The sequence below is a fragment of the Onychostoma macrolepis genome, chromosome 08 (genome assembly GCF_012432095.1).
Source record: "Onychostoma macrolepis isolate SWU-2019 chromosome 08, ASM1243209v1, whole genome shotgun sequence".
NCBI classification, from domain to species: domain Eukaryota; kingdom Metazoa; phylum Chordata; class Actinopteri; order Cypriniformes; family Cyprinidae; genus Onychostoma; species Onychostoma macrolepis.
Window position 1 is genome coordinate 315,512 of NC_081162.1, and position 22,120 is coordinate 337,631.

A 22,120-nucleotide genomic window follows, 5' to 3' on the forward strand; every position below is an offset into this window, starting at 1 on the left:
GTAGAGACGTGTGATAATTTGGACAGTCAGCACAGCCATCTAGTAGGCAGTCATTGTAGTAGTTTTAACATTATTACAAGAACATAAAAGATCACAATCCCTACAATTCACTTAAAAAGTAGATTGTGGAATTCTTCAGAATCGATCACAAAATAAAATCGCCCACCCCTGTCATGTTTATGTTCTGTTATGATTTAGTTTTTCTGCCTAGTTTGTTGCCATGGTTTTTGATTAATTAGATCCACACCTGTTTCAGTTCTTCCTGATTACCTTTCCCATGTATTTAAACCCTGTGTCTTCCTCAGTTCAGCATCTGCTATTGTTTTGGATTACGGATATTCTTTTTTCCCCTGTTGGTTTATTAAAAGATGTTACTTGGACTCTACTCCTTTATTGTGCACTCTTTATGCTTGATAGCTTGTAACAGAATAGCAGACAATCAAAACGAGTAAAATTAGAGTATAATTTTTTTATAATATTTCTTTCTTTCGTTTTTTTTTCCCCTCTCTCCTTTCCCGCATGGATTTACCAGCCATTCAGCTCCTATGCCTGGAGCAGATGGACCGTTTGCTGGAGGACCATACCAGGGACTTTTTAGATCTGGAGTGACTTCCCTGACCACTCGCTTTGTTTTTTACTATTCTAGCCTGAGCGAGTGGTCTTAGGCACGCCTGCCAGCAGACGGTCCCAAGGAAGATTTTTGCCGCATAGGTGGAGTTAGTGTTGGTGAAGAGCAGATCATCATTCACCGTCTGCCCCGCCAAAGAGGACTTCACCAGCCCCACTCCCGACCCAGAGCCCAGCCAGCCATCACTCCACGACGTGGATAGTACTCCAGAGCCCACTGCAGACGGAAGACCGCTGTGATCAACGAGCCAGCGCTAACGGATGCAACAGAGCTTGCCCCGTAGCCCAAGCTTGACAAAACGTCTTGACCAGGTGCATGAGCCAGCAACAAGGAGTGTTGTCGTGGGAGTCCTCGTCGATATCAATCGAGCTGATAGGGACTCCAGCCACTGAGGTTGATCTGCAACTGGTCTCTGGGAACTATTATTAGGAACTTTTTTGAGTAGGATTTTATTGACTGGTTTGGAAAGGTTGTTTCCATTTCCCCTGAACTTCCAGTGTTTCCTAAATCTCCTGTGTCTCCGCTGGTTCCACCCAGCTCCTGTTCACCTGAGTTCCCTCCCAGCCTCACTTTGCCGCCTCCACTCCTGAAGCCAGCCAGTTCCTCAGCCCTGTCTCTGCTGGTTCCTCTCAATCCCTGAGCCCACCCTCAGTCAGCACCATCCGGGTGCTCTGATCCACCTCAGGCCTTCCAGTCTCCAGCTCCACCTAGGCGTGAGGATCCCCAGTCTTTGCCTCCATCCTCCGAGGTCTGGATTCCACCTCGGTCCTTCGACCGATTGTCTCTGCCTTGGCTCCTAGCTCCCTCGTCTCCACCGTGGCCCATCATCCCACTGGCTCCACCAGGCTCCCTTGTCCCTCTGGCTCTGCCTTGGTTAGTCGTTGACCCTCCATCGCTACGGGATTCCTCTCCTCCCGCTTCGCTTCATCCCTTCATCCCTCTGGCTCCATCGGGCTCCTCCTTCCGTCTGGCTCCACCTTGGTCCTCTGTTCCAGCTCCATTGCTCTGTTGCTCTTCTGGATCCCCGCCTCAGTCGCCCGAGCTGTCAGCTCCACCTTGGAGCCTCCAGATCCTCAGTGTCTCCTTGGCTCTTTAGTTCTCCATCCATCCTGGGTTCTTCCTCAACCGGCTCCTTCTCCACCAGTCGGCTCCCTGGTGTCGTCAGCCCCTACTCCACCTTGGCTCCTCCCTCCAGTGACTCCACCATGGGCTGCCGTCCTGGCTGTGGTCTGGGTCTTCTCCTGGCTCCTCCAACCATCTACTTTATACCGTCTACTCTATATTCTTGTTTTCTCCCTGTTGGTTTATTGAAAGATCTTGGACTCTACTCCTTCATCTTGCGCTCTTTATGCTTGACAGCCCGTAACAACCTCTAGTGAGAACTAAGGCACAATTCCTGTGCTCAGAAGGTATTAGAACATGAGGAAGAAAAACTATTGTTTAAAACACACCGGTATAAAAATCAGAACACAGCGGAATGGAAGAATGTACAGTTTGAATCAATGTGAGGAGCCCAACATACACCACGGGGACACAACCTGTTGTAACCATGACACTGTAGTCGCGTGAACCAAGGTACAACTACTTTGCTCCAAAGGCTTTTTGCACACTGCATGACCGAATAAAACCAAAACATAGATTAATCACAGATGAACTGTCTTCTGATATGCAAAATGTCGACCTGGCACAGCAGAATCTCATGGACAAGGAGGAGAAAGCCAGATACACTTCAGTACAGTTCTTCAATTTAGTTAGTACTTCATTATTATACGCTTCTTCCAATATGGTAGTTCATATTATACCTGTTCTGTCTGAATACTCGATTCTAATTGACTGGCAGGTATGCATTAAAACTGTTTAATGCAGAGGTAGTTCCAAGTCAGTTTAATCATTGTTCTACATTTAATTGGCGCACACAAACACACACGCACACAGAGATTGGAAATCGCAATGTGCGCACACAGAAACATTCAGGAGCACAGAGACTTGTTAAAATCACTGTTTTTGAAGTAACTAAACTCACATCTTCATTGTTTGTAGAGAAAGACGCACAGACGCAGGTAATTCACACACACAACTTTCATCTCTCTCTTTCTCTCTCTCTCTCTCAGTAATTCATTCAAATAAATGCTAAAATTCATTCAAATAAATGTGATCTTACAGTACTACTTCATCTCTGTGTCTGTTTTGAAGCGGGCAGAATGCTGGATCTAATGAGCCGTAACTGACAAAAATAACTGGCATTTTTACCCTTCCAGTCAAATATTGCGCTGCAAACATCAACTGCTTTAACTTGTCAGTGCTGGCAAATGACCATGGTATAAATGGGACAATGCATGGCTAGCTGTGCATTAAATTATTTTAATGCACGACGTGTAGACAAAGAACCACCCAAAGCACAGATTTAATTGACCTATCGGTAAGCCCCTTTACATAGTTACTGTTGCTCCCTCGGACAAACAAACGGAGTTGCTCACTGTCTTTCAATGACAGCTGCAGTGTGAAAACCTTGTCCCACAATGTTTTTGCACAATTTTGGACACAGAAGGCCACCAAATGGGAATTATATATTCCATGGAGGGATTTATAAAATATTTAAAAAGATCACAATGAAAGCTGGAGAAGTCTCATATTACGGTCGGTCATCACGATCGCGGATGACAACATGCAGGATCAACACTGTTCATGTATCGCAGGGTACGATTAAATTAATGTACATTTAACCAGTTTAATATGGAGAGGCACTGAAATGTAGACCTTCATTTGTGTTTTTGACCTACACTGTACAAGAAGCGAGAACAGTCCACTATTTAGGTTTGTAGATTAGTATGGACTCACTAACTTTAACGTTAGCTAGTTTTAGCCAGAGATACCTTGCTAAAGCACAATATAACATTAACGTTCTGCCTGAGCAGATGAAAATTGTAACTTAATGAGTGTATGACAACCAGAAAATGAACGTTTTTGTCTTCAGTTGTATTGGGTTAAATACTTGGGGACATTTTGCTCTGTTTTGTTTGGATTCAGGAAATGTAATAAAATAAATTATATTGCCCATCCTCTCAGGATACCTGGAATCAGTGTTACAAGTACCACAGGCACATCGTTTTTCCAGTTTTTAAGCATAAACCCCATAAAACCGATGTGCGCTTCGGATCTTCCAATGTTTCATGGTGCTGAAACCTAAAGATGTCCGAGTTCCGCTCCCCGTGCAACTGATACTCGACTGCCATTGGCTAGTCTGCGTTCGAGGGGAGGGGCTTGCCGATAGGTCAATTGGATGATTATATGTTAGTGAGATCTTCGTATGATGTCATATATTTTTTTTAAAGTTTTGTTGCAGTTATGCAATTATACAATGATTATCAAACTCCTTTTTTACACCGCATGATTTAATATACAAATTATAGTTACTTAATAAAAAGCCTTCAATATATACTGTTGTTGGGAATGAAGGTTGTAATTGGCCCTTTTTTTCAGGCTGGAGCTGTGTCAGGTGGAAGTAGAACTGGGTCGCTTCTCGTCTCTGCGTCAGGAGCTTGATCTGGAGGAGAAGAACATCCAGTCTCAGGACAAGAAGAAACAAAAGCTCAGGCTCCAACGAGAGAAGAATGTTATCAAAGAACGTAAACATAAAGCACAACGTGACAAAATGTAAAGTTAAAATGAAATGTGATACACAATTACACAAATCTTTCATCACATACACAGCAGTTTTCTTTAAACAAAGACAAATAACCTAGCCTGAGCCATTTAACTGTCTAAATCAGTGGTTTTCAAACCTGTCCTGGAGGCACCCCTGCCCTGCACATTTTGCATGTCTCCCTTATCTAACACACCTGATTCAAATCATTAGTAGGCAAGACCTGATTTGGGTGTCTAATGAGGAAGACATACAAAATGTGCAGGGCAGGGGTGCCTCCAGGACAGGTTTGAAAACCACTGGTCTAAGGCTGGCCGCACACTAGAGGATTTTAAGCCGATTTGCACCCCTGAACGATCGGGGTGGGGGGGAGGCCGATTCGCGGCTTGTCGTAAGCGTTTTTCTTTTGTTTGTCCAAAAATCCTCTATTGTGTGGTGTCGTTATGATTATTTATCTGCTCCCGATCGAGACGGAGTGTCACCAAACTCAAATCGTAAATATCAAACATGTTTGATATTTAAGACTCTTGATCGGGCTGCCTCTGACATGATCCCCGCAATAGCCAATGAGAGCAAGCAAACGTCACCTACCGGATGTTGCGTGCTTCTATAGCTGAAACTGGCAGCCACAAACATGCCATGAAAGCAGAGAACATCACCCATATTCTTTTGTATACTTTGTTTTTCACTGTGAAACAGAACACACGCGAGCAAAGCCAGCTGACAGCATTGATTGTCCTCTATTTGTTTTTCTTCTCTAGTCACGTTTGATCTCGCGAGTCTCCGTGAGATCACGTGTCACTGAAATCGTTCCTACAATCATCAAGTGTGTGGTCTCGTGGTCTGGTTGAATTGTCTAGTCTAGTGTGTGCGTTCAGAGGATTATAAGGCTAAAAATCGGTTGAACTGTCTTCATGTCTGTGGTCTCTCATGGTTTTAAAATCGGTTAAGATTTGAAAATCGTCTAGTGTGCGGCCAGCTTAAGTCATGTCACTTTTATACTTCTTGAATTTTTACCTGATGGAAAGTACAGTAAAACAGGCAAACAAATTGCATAGATTTTCAAAGGAGGCTATGTTATGTGAACACATTTACATTTACATTTACAGTAGACGCCAAAGTGCCTTAAAACAGTTAGGAAGGAAACTATTTTTTATAGGAAGCTATTTGTTATTTTTCTTTGCCAAAAGAACATTTGCATTTTGCATCCGATGACCCCTTTAAGTAAAAAAAATATATAAATATTTATTATTTGACTCTTCTGACTCAAAATTATTTTGGCAGATTACTTATTGTAAGTTTACACAAAGTAAATTGTCTTTAACCTACTGCCAACAAGGAGAATGGCCTCTCTTTTTTAGTAACCCAACAGTACATCTACAGAACCTGGCATCACAGAGGCGAGTTGTATGTGGGCAAATACCATCATTGAAAACTTCTTAATGTTTTGTTAATTTTTCAAACAACAATGTTGTTTGTGTGATCTTCCATGTGACAGAGAAAACAACAAGGCTTTACAAGAGGAGGTGGATGTTCAAAGGAAACAACAGCAACAGGCTGTTGCTAGCCATCGCAAAGCGGCTGTCTACCTCAACCAGACATTACAGAGGTAGTTGTATTACAACTTTTTATTATTCTGCTTTCATATTAGTTGCCAGTCTAAAATTGATTATGGTATATTTAAAAGAATGAAATATATAACTTATTCTTAGAGCTTTTGTGTTGTAGGATGAAACGGAAAGAGGCTGAGGCAGAAGAGAGGAGGAAGGAGCTAATAAAGAAGAGGCAGACAGCAGTAATGACACTTAAAGCCAGTTTTGCTGCAAATCAGGTACAATTAATCAGTTGTACTGTATGTGTTGTTTGTTAAGTTGGGAGTTGTGACATGTCGGTGGAAGCAGAAACTGTAGAATTACACTATTATTAAATTGTAATATGTGTAGTGTAATGCCTTAATCATGGTGCTCCATGGGGCCAAGTCAGGCTCAACCTGAACTAACAGCATGGGGTTTACTAACCTCCTTGTGGGTTCACCACCTTCAAGGAGATGCTTAGACCAAAGTGATGCACAATGAACAACAAGGGAAGAGAGGGCCCATGCAGACAGAAACTGGCTTTTAGTACATGGAATGTGGGAAAGGAGCCAGAGCTGTGGCTCTGAATTTTTGCTCCGAACCACAGTTCAGAGTACTTGGCTCTCTTGAATTCCCTCAACCTCGCCTGGGGACACTGTATGCACTGCTGGGTGGCTTTAACTACAATATTGGTGATGACGGAGAGTGACTGGGAAGAACAGCCTACTTGATTTGAACCTGAGCTGTGTTCATCATGGATTGGCCATAATGAACTGAAACAAATAGTAGGAGGGAAATGGGAACATTTGGCAGAAGATCCTGTTCAGAAGATCTTTAACTTCCACCTCTGAAGGAAGTATTCCTTCATCCCTAGGGAGGCTAGAGACATGGAGTCTGAGTGGAACCTGTTTAAAGCCTCCACTGCGGAAAAAAGACTGCTTCAAGCTGTGGCTGGAAGGTTGTTGGTGCCTTTTGGGGCAGCAACCCAAGAATATGTTGGTGAGAGAGGCTGTCAAAAAGAAGAAGGTGGAGTTTTGGGACTGGTTAACCCATGGATCTTCCAATTCAGCTGACAGATATAGGCAGGCTAGAGGGCCTGAAGCCACAGTGGTTGTGAAAGCAAAAAATCAGGTACTGTAAGGACTTTTATAAGTTGGAATAGAAACTTGCTGATATAGTCTGGAGGTGGACAGAACACAGAGGACATGACTTCACAAAAAGAGTCAGAGTTAGAAGACTCAGGGAGTCACTGAGGTAGTTAAAAAGCTCCAAAGTGGCAAGGCATCAGAGATGGATGAGATTCACCCTGAGATACTAAATTCCCTGGATGTATTAGGGCTGTCTTGCCTGACTCAAATGTTAAACATTGCATGGAAATCAATCTTGTGTGGGTGAGCTTAAGTGTGCCATCTGGTCCCTATACAACCAGTTTGGGACCTGTGTCTGCATTAAAGTAGTAGTTCAGGGCCCCAGGATCCATGGCACCAGCGTAAGGTCTGACAATAGGCGCTTTTGCACTGCATGGTTCTATGAAGTAGTTCTAGGAACTAGCCAGCAGGGTGGTTCCTAGAGAACCAATTTCTCCCTTGGGCCTTTTCCTGGTTGCATTCGCACTGGCAGCAGGAACTCTGAAGCGGACAGTGACATCTTTATTTGTGGCATTTACAAACATCAACAGCCGATGGAGGACGCTGTGTTCAGAGCTGTTTTTGTTTTGTGTCACGGGTTTTGTGAAAGAGCATGAAAATCTGACTAAATGTCCTACGACAACTTGTAGTGTTATCATCAAGGCTGAGAAAAGAACACAATGCTGAAGACAACAGGTAAATGTCATTATCGCTGTTTTCCATGTTAGTGGAGTAAATATTTTTACATGGCTTTTTAAAAATGCAGGGTAGCCGGTGTTTCGTATTGCGTTTGGCCAATCAGCGTACACTTATATCACTGGTAGTTCCTATAGAACTGTTTTAGACCCTACTCTGAAGTAGGCGCTAAATTAGTTCCCCCAAATATATATTGGAAATTTGACAGTAAAGCACTGAGCTTGAATTAAGATGCAGATAAATGTAACTTTTATTAACAATAGTAACATACAAAAACGTCATTTTTATAGGGAAAATTGTAATATTCTACTTTTATTAAATGTACCATTGTTCTTCTAAAGTATCACACTGAACTGATAGCTCAGTGATTGTAAAAAGACTGCTCTTTACTTGCTTTTTGTGTAATTCAGACAAAATTTACATGAAAGTATTTGTTTTTCATTAGACTGATTTTCTATATACGTATTAGTGAGTGGAAATGGCTTAAATAAGTCAATAAGAGCTCCTCTGCTGACATCTAGTAGTTATAGTGGTAATTTCATTCTGGAAAAAGTGTGAAGCAAGGATTTGTGTGTACAAATCCTGAGATGAATAGTATAAGAAAAACATAGATTATTTTTTGCCACAATATCACTGTTACAGTTAGCATTGCTACATTAAATCTATGGCTAATGTTGGTGATTTATGGTTAATGGTGGTGATTACGCAGGTGTGACTGCTTAAGAAAACGTTTTATGTTAAAATTCACTGACGTTAGCCAGCATTTCAACTTTTTTAAAGTCAAAACATCATAGTCATGTCAAGTCACCTTTATTTATATAGCGCTTTTAACAATACAGATTAGCCGCTTTTCCACTGTCGGGCTGAACGGTTCTAAGAACGGTCAGGTACGGTTCCAGTTGTTTTTCCACGTGAGCCTGGTACGGCACGCCACGATTACAAACCGTTCTCGGAATTCTTGGCACGGTTAGACAACCGTGCTGAGCCATGCTGGTAGAATGCATGTGCGTGAAGTCGCCACTCAGGATCTGTCACTTGTCTGTTGCCTGGCTGCTAGTTTCTCCGTAGCTTGCTAAGCGTGCTATTTTGAGCAATGTAAACACAAATTAGTAATAAAATCTAAAGAAATTTCTGATCATCCTCCATAACGCGGTGGTTATTTACACCTCATATCATATGTAAACACTTGTGTTACCACGGCAACGACTGATGCATTTGAATTGCATTCCAAAGAGATCCGTTATCAGCCCTGCAGTGGAAAACGAAACCGTATCCGTGCTGACTGGCCCGGATTGGCACGGAACGGAACGGTTAAGCAAAGAGAACCGTTCGGCCCGATAGTGGAAAAGCGGCAATTGTGTCAAAGCAACTTTCCAATATCAGAATAGGAAAATAGTGTCAATAATGTAAAATGACAAGATTAAACACTCAATTTTCAGTTAAAGGCATTTCATTATTGAATTCAGTGATGTCATCGTCCAGCTCAGTTCATTTTAATTAGTATCTGTGCTGTCATGTAGACGATATCGCTGGAAAAAAAGTGTCCCCAACTAAGCAAGCCAGAGGCGACAGTGGCTAGGAACCAAAACTCCATTGGTGACAGAATGCAGAAAAAAACCTTGGGAGAAACCAGGCTCAGTCGGGGGGCCAGTTCTCCTCTGACCAGACGAACCAGCAGTTCAGTTCCAACTGCAGCAAAGTCAGATTTTGTAAAGGACTCATTTGGTTCCCGCGGTCTTGTCCCGATAGCCATCATGCAACGATAAGATCTACATATCTTTGTTGATCTCCCCCTTTTTGTGCGGATGATTAGTTCCCATTGCTATGGCTTTCTCCGATGGTGGATACTTCTCCCTAAATCTGTCGAGTATTTGTTTTGACATGACTCCCAATCAACATTTGCAAGGCCATGGCCGCCTTGTAATCATTAGTTACTTTGAGTAACAATTCCACTTTATCATTGTCACGGTGCACACAGCAGGGAGGAACGAGGAGACGAGGATAACTCAAATAACAGTCTTTAATGAATCCAAACAAGGCAGGGCAAGACAAGGCAAGGCTGACACAGACAGGAACACCGGGGAATAACGAGTAGACCAGACAAACACTAACTGAACAGACAGGACTATAAATACACAGGATAATCAAAGATAATTACTAAAACACAGCTGGACAAGACTTAACTAATAATCACACTGAACAAGGACAGGAACATGACCAAATATGGAAACAAGAGGCGGGAACACATTACACAAACGACAGAGGACTGACAGAGGACTGGGGCGTGGGCACTCTGGAGGCCCCTCAGGACAGACATGGACAGGAAGACAGGACGAGGACGGGGACGGGGACGGGGGAGGCCATGGCAGGTAGTCATCGTGGCCGTGGCCTGCTCCCTCGGCCCGGCCACTACAGCCAGAACCTTACTGGAATCAGTGTTTCAAGTACTACAGGCACATCATTTTTGTAGCATAAACAACATCAAACCGATAAAAGCTTTCAGATCTTCTAGTGTTTCTCTATGGCGCTGAAACCTAACGATGTCCGAATTCTGATACTCAACTGCCATTGGCTCATCTGCATTCGAGGGGAGGGGCTTACCGATAGATCAATTGACAACCGCAGTTGAATTAACAACTGAATTTAGCTGCAGTGTATTTGTGTTCTCTTTTGGATGAACTATCCCTTTAGTAAGAAAGAATTTGATGCAAGGAGTTTAAGATGTAAACATCACTGTAGTGAAAAATGTTGATGGAGCAACCTGATTCAGGTAAGTGTAAATATGTACAGATGAGAGACAAAAGAATATTGATGATGATTAATAATGTCTCGCACAGGGCAAATGTGTCAGTGATATGTGTATCCACAACAGCACTGGACACGTAACCCAAAGAACTTTGCTTTATTGGTGGGCCACCAATGATGTATGTGTCAGTATAAGTATAATGTATCTTCTCTTAGGAAACTCTGTGTGCTAGAAAACAACGACAGAAAGCCTATGAACAGAAACAGAGAGAGCGAGAGCAAAACTTAAAAGAGTCGCTGGAGGCCAAAGGATTGAACAGCACCGAACTCATTCACCGACAAAGACTGCAGGAGTGCTTCAACAAGAAAATTGCGTGAGAATTTCCAATAAATATATGTGTAACCCAAAACACTTAAAAAAAGAAAAATCATACTCTTACATTTCTCTCTCTCTCTTTTCATATCTTTTATCTTTTTTTTTGCATTGAAGGGAATTTGAAGATACACAGAGGGTGGGGCACATGGAGATTGTGGCTAAATTGCTCTTGGAACAGAACATTAAGGAAGGGTGTAGAAAATCTCCTGCACTGAGCCATGAGAAAAAACATGATGAGAAACTTTTGCAGAACTTGCTGCCTCCATCTGCACTTACAAGGAGAGAGGTACCAGTGATTGCTTAGCGTGACGCTCACCATAAATGTTTATCATTAGAATAATGAATGAAAGAATGAACCGGGAATCTAGCATTAAATCAAGAAATGGCAGAGAGTCAATTAATAATCAATCAATCATTCAATCAGTCAGTCAGTCAGTGGTGAGGTTTTGGAGGGAAAGGAACCAAACTCATTTGGGGCCCATCCTTCTGATCATTTGCTTTACCTGGTAAGAACTTGTTGTGTTTTGAACAAATTGTAGCTTTTGATGGAGGATGCAGTACAACTTTGAGGTCATGAATGCATGAATCTGCATCAGAAACACAATGTTCTGTGGTTGGCATTGTTTCTAAGGTCGAAGATGGCTGTTCTTGTAACATGTGAAATATGATTTTTATGTCTCTCTCATTTAACACATCTGATTCAGATAACCAGCTCGTTAGAACAGAGATCCATGCATGAACTGTGTTCCGATTTACATGGTCCCTGCACAGTGTTCTTTGCTCCCTACTCCCTGAGCAGAGGAAATCCATTGAAGTTTACTTAATTTCGGCACATTCATTCACGGATTTGCGCTATGCAAAAAAACCTCTGGCATGGTGGCCATAACGTGACGAGGCTCTGGCATGGCGGCTGAGTTTATTTTAGCTGGTCTAGCTTTCTGTAACAAATGTCCACTGTGATGAGTTAAAGTGAGAACCCAAGTGCAGTTTCTTTAATCAAACGGACAAATATAAACATGACTTAAACTTTATTTGACTTGAATGCGTAGCAACATGTTACATAAAACAAGGCTAGACCAGAAACAAATGAAATATGCAGGCTATAAATACACGTATTTATTACAAGATACACCTGAAAGCAATGAAACAATGGACCAGCCAGAACAAACAAAAGGTCTGTTCTGGGAGAGAAAAGCAGAGAGCTGATTGAATACAACTCTTTCAATAGCTTTTGACAGAAAAGGCAGAAAAGAGAGTGGTTTGTAGTTTTCAACTGCTGTGAGATCGAGTGTTGAACATACTGGTTTGCTAACAATTTCTTTTTTTGTGCTTAATTCAGGAAAGGAATGTAATGTCAAGTTCCAGAGCATCTTGTGTCAGGTCCCACAGTATTGGTGACAGTGATGTCAGTTCCTCTTTAGATTCTGCAGAACTGAAGTGGGGAGAGCGTGTAGAAATGGAGGATGAAGATGAAGGTGAGATGAGCCTGGCCCAGCCTGAGTTCACCGGCCTTTGGGAAAACAAACACAAAGATAATACGGTAACAATTTAAATGAAATACACTGACACTGATTTCATTAAGTTTCATCAGAAGTCAACATCACTTATAAGATATGAAAAAACTGCAGTGCTTGTTGGAAACGCAGTGAGCTTTGGTTCTGTTACAAACAAAGCTCTTCAATCCTGCTACTAGATTCTCACTACCATTGGCATGTCTCAAATTTATACTGTCTTTGCTCTGAGATTACAACTGTGATTTTCTGCAGACTACATTCTTCATGTTAAAATAGCAGGTCAGGGCTTAATTTTTGCCGGGAACAAGCCAGATGCGGCACCTCTGAAATCCGATCCGGCACCTCGTTTTGGCGGATCCCCCTCCTCATGTGCCAATGAAAGTTTGTTTGTGCTGACCAATAGCATGCATATATTTCGTCTATTATGAGCGCGCTTGCTGCACATCTAAATTTGAAATAACGAACTTGACCGCACAAAAGACGCGACATGTGAACGGCTCCTAACTAGGCTGCTGGATCCAATACTGATACACATGCGTTTTCTTTCTCGACTGTTTACATTAACTTAAGACAAAACCGACTCTGCTAGGATATTCCCCAGGACGGCCATGTTGATGTCATTTTGTGTGTATTTGTGATGATGCAACAATGACCCGATTAGGCAAGTGGAAGTTCTATCAACTGCCCTGGGCTGCGTTTCCCAAAAGCATCGTAAGCCTAAGTACATCGTAGACCCATTGACACCAATGGATCTACGATCAACTTAGGCTTACGATGCTTTTGTGAAACACAGCCCTGAAATGCGAGCAAAAGTCTTGGATCAGTGTGAAGCAGCTTGCTTGTAGTGCAGACGAGATGCACCGATGTGAAGCCACTTTGAGAGAGTGAAAGAGAGAAGAATCGCTCCTGTCGTTTTCAAATGACTGATTTAATATGATAGTTTTTGTGGATTTATTTAGTCATCTAACCTACATGCTACATTGAATAAATGTTTGCAGGTATTTCCTCATTATAAACTTGAAAGCGAGAATGAGTAAAACTATGCGATAAACACACAATCCCCCTCTGAAATTCAGGATCTGATTAAATATAACTGATGCACGCTGTTAATCACTTTAGCTGGTCCACCAATGTGATTGCGCGAATGCTCCATTACGTCTCCCTCCTCTAATCATGTGCTGGATCTGTCACCCCGCTTTTTTTCCCAGGACCTCACAATTTACAAATTAAGCACTGCACTGTACACAGGAGTGGAGCAAGGGCAGTATGGTAATAGTGATTAGTAGTAGTAGTAGTAGTAGTAGTAATAGTAATGTAGGTTGGCTGGCTATGCATAGTAATCTCTCATTTTAATTTTACCCTCCCCTCAATGCTGCTTTAATTATATTTTGATAAAATAAATATCAATTACAATTACTTTTTTTTTTTTTTTTTCATATCTGTCCCCCTAGGCAACATCAGATGAAAATTTTCAACTTGAAACATCTTATACCACTATAAAGACGGACATGAACCAAAGTTTGGTTTCAAAATTGACAAAAAAGAATGTAAAGAGTAGAGAATCAAAAGGACCACCATTCATCAGCAAACCAGAGGTTATTCTGTTTAAGGTACTGAATGCAGACTTTTTCCATCATAATAGCTGTGTTCAAAACTTCTTAAGTCATGCTGTCTGTTAAAATATTGCACATATACTTCATTGATAAGACAATAACATACAGTATGCATTGCCACAAGGGCGGCAAAGAATTTCCATGCAAAGTTTCCATGATGTTTTAGTCTATAGGGTTCTTTATACACAGCATCAGCTTACTAAGGCTGCGTTTACACTGCGTTATTTATTTTTTTACTTATCCCATTTTTGTTATGCCCAAATTGTCATTTACACTTAAGACATGACTTGTATCCGATATCTTAATTTACATGATTCCCCTCCCAAACTTAATGATTCCATTGGTGACCGTTTTCTGCGACATGGTTGACCCTCAGGTTTTGAACAGCTGTATATAAAATTATTTATATAATTCACGTCAAGTGGCTCTTTGACTTTATTGCAGACCACCTCGATAAAAGAAGTTGCATTTTGTGCTAGTGCATAAGGCAAAATAATTTCTTCATAATTTGCCATTAAGAAAAGATATCTTTGTTGGCAAATGTGTCTCCCTCAACTTGTGATAGCTTGGAATTCCACTGGAAATCAGATTTAAGTGTTTAGACATAGGTCAGATGTCCAGATTGGAAATATATCTGATTTAAAACACATTTGGAAGTGGCTCAGAATGCTAAACAATCGGATCTTGTGCAGATGCTTGTGTTTACACATGACTGATTTAATATGATAGTTTTTGTGGATTTATTTAGTCATCTAACCTACATGCTACATTGAATAAATGTTTGCAGGTATTTCCTCATTATAAACTTGAAAGCGAGAATGAGTAAAACTATGCGATAAACACACAATCCCCTCTGAAATTCAGGATCTGATTAAATATAACTGATGCACGCTGTTAATCACTTTAGCTGGTCCACCAATGTGATTGCGCGAATGCTCCATTACGTCTCCCTCCTCTAATCATGTGCTGGATCTGTCACCCGCTTTTTCCCAGGACCTCACAATTTACAAATTAAGCACTGCACTGTACACAGGAGTGGAGCAAGGGCAGTATGGTAATAGTGATTAGTAGTAGTAGTAGTAGTAGTAGTAATAGTAATGTAGGTTGGCTGGCTATGCATAGTAATCTCTCATTTTAATTTTACCCTCCCCTCAATGCTGCTTTAATTATATTTTGATAAAATAAATATCAATTACAATTACTTTTTTTTTTTTTTCATATCTGTCCCCCTAGGCAACATCAGATGAAAATTTTCAACTTGAAACATCTTATACCACTATAAAGACGGACATGAACCAAAGTTTGGTTTCAAAATTGACAAAAAAGAATGTAAAGAGTAGAGAATCAAAAGGACCACCATTCATCAGCAAACCAGAGGTTATTCTGTTTAAGGTACTGAATGCAGACTTTTTCCATCATAATAGCTGTGTTCAAAACTTCTTAAGTCATGCTGTCTGTTAAAATATTGCACATATACTTCATTGATAAGACAATAACATACAGTATGCATTGCCACAAGGGCGGCAAAGAATTTCCATGCAAAGTTTCCATGATGTTTTAGTCTATAGGGTTCTTTATACACAGCATCAGCTTACTAAGGCTGCGTTTACACTGCGTTATTTATTTTTTTACTTATCCCATTTTTGTTATGCCCAAATTGTCATTTACACTTAAGACATGACTTGTATCCGATATCTTAATTTACATGATTCCCCTCCCAAACTTAATGATTCCATTGGTGACCGTTTTCTGCGACATGGTTGACCCTCAGGTTTTGAACAGCTGTATATAAAATTATTTATATAATTCACGTCAAGTGGCTCTTTGACTTTATTGCAGACCACCTCGATAAAAGAAGTTGCATTTTTGTGCTAGTGCATAAGGCAAAATAATTTCTTCATAATTTGCCATTAAGAAAAGATATCTTTGTTGGCAAATGTGTCTCCCTCAACTTGTGATAGCTTGGAATTCCACTGGAAATCAGATTTAAGTGTTTAGACATAGGTCAGATGTCCAGATTGGAAATATATCTGATTTAAAAACACATTTGGAAGTGGCTCAGAATGCTAAACAATCGGATCTTGTGCAGATGCTTGTGTTTACACATGTGCAACAATATCCTACTTGTTTTTTTTGTGCCATTGTAAACCCAGCCTAAATATTTAGATGCAGCCATCATCTTTACATCATGCCAAGTACAAAACTTTAATACTTTATTTTACATGTAATGTATTTCAATTTTTAAAGAAAAATAACTATGAATAATCACGTTTCTAAACTGTATTTGCAGGATTGCGATGTGGGGAAGATCTACAAGAAGAAAGTCATGCTCACAAATGTCACATATATGACTAATTACTGTAAGCTGTTGGGAGTGTCACAGAATCTTAAAGATTATGTGTCAGTGAGGTGGGTTGCTCTTTTAGCACATCACATAAATATCTTACATTTAGGCATTTTATCAGTCTCATTTTGATGAAAGCAATAATCTTTTAAAGCCAGAACTGTTTCGCACATGATACTGACATATTTTACTGGCTCTCACTGGTTGTCTTGAAGGGATAGAAAATTCTATCATCATTTACTAAACCTCATGTCATTCCAAATCTGTATGACTTTCTTCTGTGGAAAAACATCTCAGATTAGGACTTTAACTATGGTTCCCTGAGAAGGGAACAAAACTTTGTGTCTGTGATGACACTATGAGAATGCTTCTGCATCTGAAGCACATGTTGAATTACTCAACTGTGACGCTTGATGGAGTACCGTGGAAGCTACAAAGGATACCTGTAACCAAACATTATCAGCTTCTGATTGAAAGTATCGCAAGGAACCCATTGGTTACAGTCGTAACCTGAGACGTTCCCTTCTAGTATTGGAACATTGAAGTGGAAGTGAAGCAGCCAGTCAAGTTTGCATTATTTAGTAAAGTGATTTCCACTTTAATTAAAAAAATATATATAACAAACACGATTAATGAAACCATTTTAAAGAAAAAAGGATGTTTTGTTATAGCTTTTAGAGCAAGGTCACTGCCATCTTGCAGTACCTATTTCAGTAGGCCTATTTCACAAAGTTGTGATCAAGTTATATCCCAAACATCATTTTCATAGCGTGAGGCGCAACGTGATGTAAACAAACAATGCTTTATACAGTATTGTTCATGTGGCACCTTATGTCAGACCTTTCAGACATTTGCATTACACTAGGTCGATCACCAGTATTTGTATGTAAAACCTGCGAATGTACCTGCTGTTAGCCCAGTCAACAATTTGATCTCACAGTGATGCAGTGTTAATTTTGGCAGGCATTTTTGATTTAGTCTTAGTCTTAGTCTTGAGACGAAAATGCTTAATAGTCTTAGTCACATTTTAGTCATTTGAGTATTTCATAGTTTTAGTCTAGTTTTAGTCGACGAAAAGTCATTGTATTTTTGTCAACTTTTAGTCTTTACTTTTAGTCAAAGTGCAGTTAACAACATTAATTTGGTAGCTATTTTATATGTAGTATTCAAACAAAAATAGGCATCAATTCTTCTCTCTTTAGACCAAATCAATTAAGCTTATGAGAAATTTGAATCAAGGATTGAATTTGGAAAAACTGGAATACATTTTCATTTTTTGGTAGAGATACAAATTAAACTCCTTTTTCAGATACAGTAGCTTTACTTAAGTATACATTTATTTAACATCTTTTGTTGGTTAACATTTATGACACGGATAATTAGGAATGCTGTCCCTTTAAGACGGAAGGCATGCATGTAATACTGACACACATTCAGTTTTCATCCACCTGTTTACGCTCACTTAAGCCATAACTGACTGTATTTATGTGAGATACTCTGACTCTACACGATAGACACAGGACTGCTGTGTGTGTATTTGAGCACCGAGAACTGATCGCGCGCTGTACTGAAGAAGTGGAGCATGCGCGAGAGAGAGCGCTTCTATCAGCGCGACTCCGCCTATCCCGCCTTCACTAACTTTAATGACTCCCGGGAAAAATCGGACGTCTGGTCACCCTATCCCTAACCCTTCGGGTGCTGAGGCTATTGTTTCAGATCGTTAGTTTGCGTTTTGATAGCCTATCCGTCCACTGCGGCTGCCATACTGAGACTAGATACGCCCCTCATCAGGGCCGGAGTGGGATCAATTTTCAGCCCGGGAGTGTAATGCTCAAGACCAGCCCACCACCATTTGCATAACTGTAAATGTTGCTAATGTACCTTGAGTCGCCAGGTCACGTGTGCTCGTTTGTCTTCTTGAAAAAATATTTTGTCAGTTTGGCACATTTGGACGTGTCATCCTCCAATGCCTTTCTTTTTTTTAACCTGGCTTTTTTTTACTATCCATTTTATTCTTCCCGCGATTAGCGCACTAGCTAATGCCGTGTTCACACTGCACGATTTTAGCCCGATTTTTCACTCGCCGACAGGTTTTGATAAATCGTCGACAAATGCCCGACATCGGAGGCAAATCGGTGCTCGTTCACGCGAGTGACAATCGTGCAGTGTGAATTACCAAAGACGTGATCTGAGAGAATCGCCGACATGTCGCCGACGCCTGTGAAATATTTGGCATGCTAAATATCTGGAGCCGTCGGCGATTCACAATCACGCTGTGTGCAATGATTTCTGACTGGAAAACTACATCACGATGACCTTCAGCCAATGAGAGACAAAGATATACAGGGCAGAGGGAAGTTCAGTGAGGAGTTATAGACCATATCAGTATTTTAATATGTACAATTATATCATACAGAAACAAGCACAAATGCTTGACCAGCCGCAACATCAGCATAACAGTTACTGCAAAATTATTATTTACCACTCTTTGCAGAACACAATCCCTGTTCCCTGCATCTCCCTCCTGCATAATCTGTTTTTGTTTTTGTAGCTGGAAATCAGCACACAGACAATTTGCGGGCTATATTTTTTTAATACTTCCAGTCTCGCTGGAGAACAATGGGCTGACGCACGCAGGTTCTCGCGTTATTTCCTTATCACTTCTCGTGTGTGTTTTGTTGTGAAACGTAGTTTGCGGATCAGACAGAGTTGTCGGCGATTCTTCCTATTGTGAAATCGTGCAATGTGAAAGCCCCTGTCGCCGATCCATCGTGCAATGTGAACACAGCAGCGACTGAATGCTTCCCCAGATAGTCACGCAGTGTGAAAACAACAGCGATCCGACGAGTTTGAAAATCGTGCAGTGTGAACTCGGCATAACTCACACCACAGCATTAATGGTTTCGGTTTGTCTCCATGGCAACGACCTGGGACAAGAGAAAACGTCACATTTTACTGTTAAATTCAAATATAGTAATATTAGCTTAGTTATCAGCCACAAAATAACTTATACACATTGACGTTATTCTGTGTATGTAAAAAAAAAAAAAAAAATTAAATTAAAATAAAATAAAAAGCTCGGCCCAATTTATGAGCGGGGCAGAGCGGCCCACTGGGAATTCTCCCGGTTCTCCCGATGGCCACTCCGGGCCTGCCCCTCATCTGATTGCAATCCAATGACAGAGACGCACATTTTGAAAGACAAGACAGTTAATTTAGCATATAGGATGTATTTTGAATGTCCGGTAGTCCTCAAATAACATTTTAGTCCCGTCTCGTCTTGTTAATGAAGACGCGGCATAAATTTCGTCATAGTTTTTATCATCAGACATTAATTTTAGCTCGTCAACGTCTAGTCTTAGTCACAGAAAAAAGGTTCGTTGACGAATATTTTTCGTTTTCGTCTTCGTCTTCGTCGACGAAATTAACACTGCAGTGATGTCACCATGATCTCCCAGGATACTCGTGATGAGGTCACAATGTGAGATAACAGTGAGCTAAAAGTGTAACCTCACAGCGCCCGCACTGTGAGCTCATACTATGGTCACAATGTAAGGTCAAAGTGCACTCACTGCACAGAGACTTATATACCCAGCATGCATTGCAGCATGAAGCGTTTGATTGGGTGCGTCCGAAATCGCATACTTCCCTACTATATAGTATGCGAAAAACAGTATGCGAGGCGAGTAGTATGTCCGAATTTATAGTATTCGAAAAATAGTAGGCGAGAAGTACCCGGATGACCTACTACTTCCTTCCGAGTTCTGTAGTAGGCATACGATGGACACTTTACTATCCCATAAGGCTGCGGGAGAGGCGTCGTCATATTCGAAAAATGGCGGAATGTCTTCAAGTGTAAAGTACCTCAGGGAAAAGCATTGTTGATGTTCATTGTGGTTAACTTGTACTTGTTTAACATCATCCAAGTAAACGGCTGACTTGTTGAGGGTTTAACAAACAGATGAAACGATTGTGTGAATTAGGTGTAAAAAGATATCTAATCATTACCGATCAGATGGAGTTAAGTTAACCTCAATGTAGTACATCAGCTTGTTAACGCTGCTTTCTTTAAATAGACGGTTTGTTGAGCGGTACGAATTTAAATCATTAATGATGTTTGCGCAGTGAAGTGGGCTCTTTAAATTTTCGCGCTGTTGTGAAGACGCATGACACGTATTCCAAATTCCATTCATACTACCCTCATTCATACTATATAGAACGTACTTTTTTAACGGTCGAGTAGTACGTTTGAATTCAAATGCAGTACCTACACAAGTAGTATGCGATTTCGGACGCAGCCATTGTCACCATTGTTGAGATTCATACACTGATTCTTGATGTCTCTCTTTGTTTTTAAATGACATCATAGTTCAAAATGTTTGTGACTTATGCTTTTAAAATCATTCATAAATTATTACACTGTTTGTTTCTAAAAGCTGTTATAATTAAAGCATTCAGATTAATAACACTTCACAAAGACTGTATACTGAATCTAGGTGATAATTCTGCTGTTACCATCAACAACAAACCAATATCTAGTTGCAATCTCTTTTTGGTATTCCTTGCCATAACAAATGTGCTTTACAAACACAGTTACAGCAGCCCAAAAAAATATAATGTTATAAAGTCAAGGGTCAAGAGCACAACTAAAGCAAACACTAATCACTTTGATGGTAACAACAAACGAAACAATAAAACATCTAATTCTCAATAAACACTTTTGTAGATGTCAGAAATAAAGTCAGTCTGGTTAGTAATGAGTGGAGCTGCTGTTTGTGGAGTTGTTTAATCATTCTCTGCTGAGATCACAAGAGATTTCATGTCTTCTTTTATTTCAGTTGATTTCATCGAAGGCTGTGTCTGGAAGTCAGTTGTATGTTTGAAGAAGGTTCTTATAACAGAAATCTGTTAGCTGGACGTGCACTCATGAGCTCATGTGAGAGCACTATGATATCACTGTGATAGTGTTGAGAAACAGGAAGTAGAATGTCCCCCGGTTTCTGATATTTGAACTGCCTCCTCTCAACCTGCTCAACATTTTGAATTCACAATGAGCTCACATATTACTCACACTGTGAGGATCACCGTATGAGAAGGGTGTGATGTCACTGTGATCATCGCGTGATCTCACGTGTTGACAGGGAGGAGAATGCAGTGTTTTAACTAATCACCTCTGAATGATCGGGCAAGTACTGCTTTATCATTCTCGCGTGTTTTGAGCCTCGTCAGTTTAAACATTAAACTGTTTTAAGCCATTTAAATTACGAGTCAGCACGAAAGATATTTCAATGCGGTACTTACGCGCTGTGACCGATTGTTTCTTTGCACACACACACACGCAAAAAGCGCTCAGCTCGGACTGTACGCGAGTACCAAATTGAGTCCGCTTTCTTGCCTGTTTAAGCCAATGCACAGTGTATTATGTTAATGGCTGTTTTGATGAGTATCCACGTAAATGCAATTTGTTTCTGACCCGCTCTTCACCCCAAACCGGAGCAGATTCACAACTTCTAGTCTTCTGCTCGGCCCCCTCCCCATATCGGCTCAAATGCATGAGCAGTTGCACTTATTATGGGCTCAACAATCCTTTCAAGTTTAACTTAAGTTTCATTTAAACAAGCGTGTTCAAAAAATAAAGAAATACTTATATATTGAATGAATGAAGCATTTATATAGCGCTTTATTGTGTATTGCTGTACACCCAAAGCGCTTTACAATCATGTGGGGGGTCTCTCCTCAACCACCACCAGTGTGCAGCATCCACTTGGATGATGCGACGGCAGCCACAGGACAATGGCACCAGTGTGCTCACCACACACCAGCTACAGATGGAGAGAAGAGAGAGTCATAAAGCCAATCA

The 22,120-nt window shown here is 40.8% G+C and overlaps 1 protein-coding gene across 1 annotated transcript in view; it reads left to right on the forward strand.

Annotated features, from left to right (window-relative positions):
- The window catches only part of cfap74 (cilia and flagella associated protein 74), a 128,225-nt gene that overhangs the window by 19,942 nt on the left and 86,163 nt on the right, over window positions 1-22,120 (forward strand). The window contains exons 7-14 of the mRNA XM_058784035.1: window positions 4,109-4,282; window positions 5,770-5,880; window positions 6,000-6,102; window positions 10,630-10,787; window positions 10,904-11,075; window positions 12,129-12,329; window positions 13,755-13,913; window positions 16,207-16,325. Coding sequence (XP_058640018.1) covers window positions 4,109-4,282; window positions 5,770-5,880; window positions 6,000-6,102; window positions 10,630-10,787; window positions 10,904-11,075; window positions 12,129-12,329; window positions 13,755-13,913; window positions 16,207-16,325 — 1,197 coding nt within the window. The remainder of the gene's footprint in view (window positions 1-4,108; window positions 4,283-5,769; window positions 5,881-5,999; window positions 6,103-10,629; window positions 10,788-10,903; window positions 11,076-12,128; window positions 12,330-13,754; window positions 13,914-16,206; window positions 16,326-22,120) is intronic.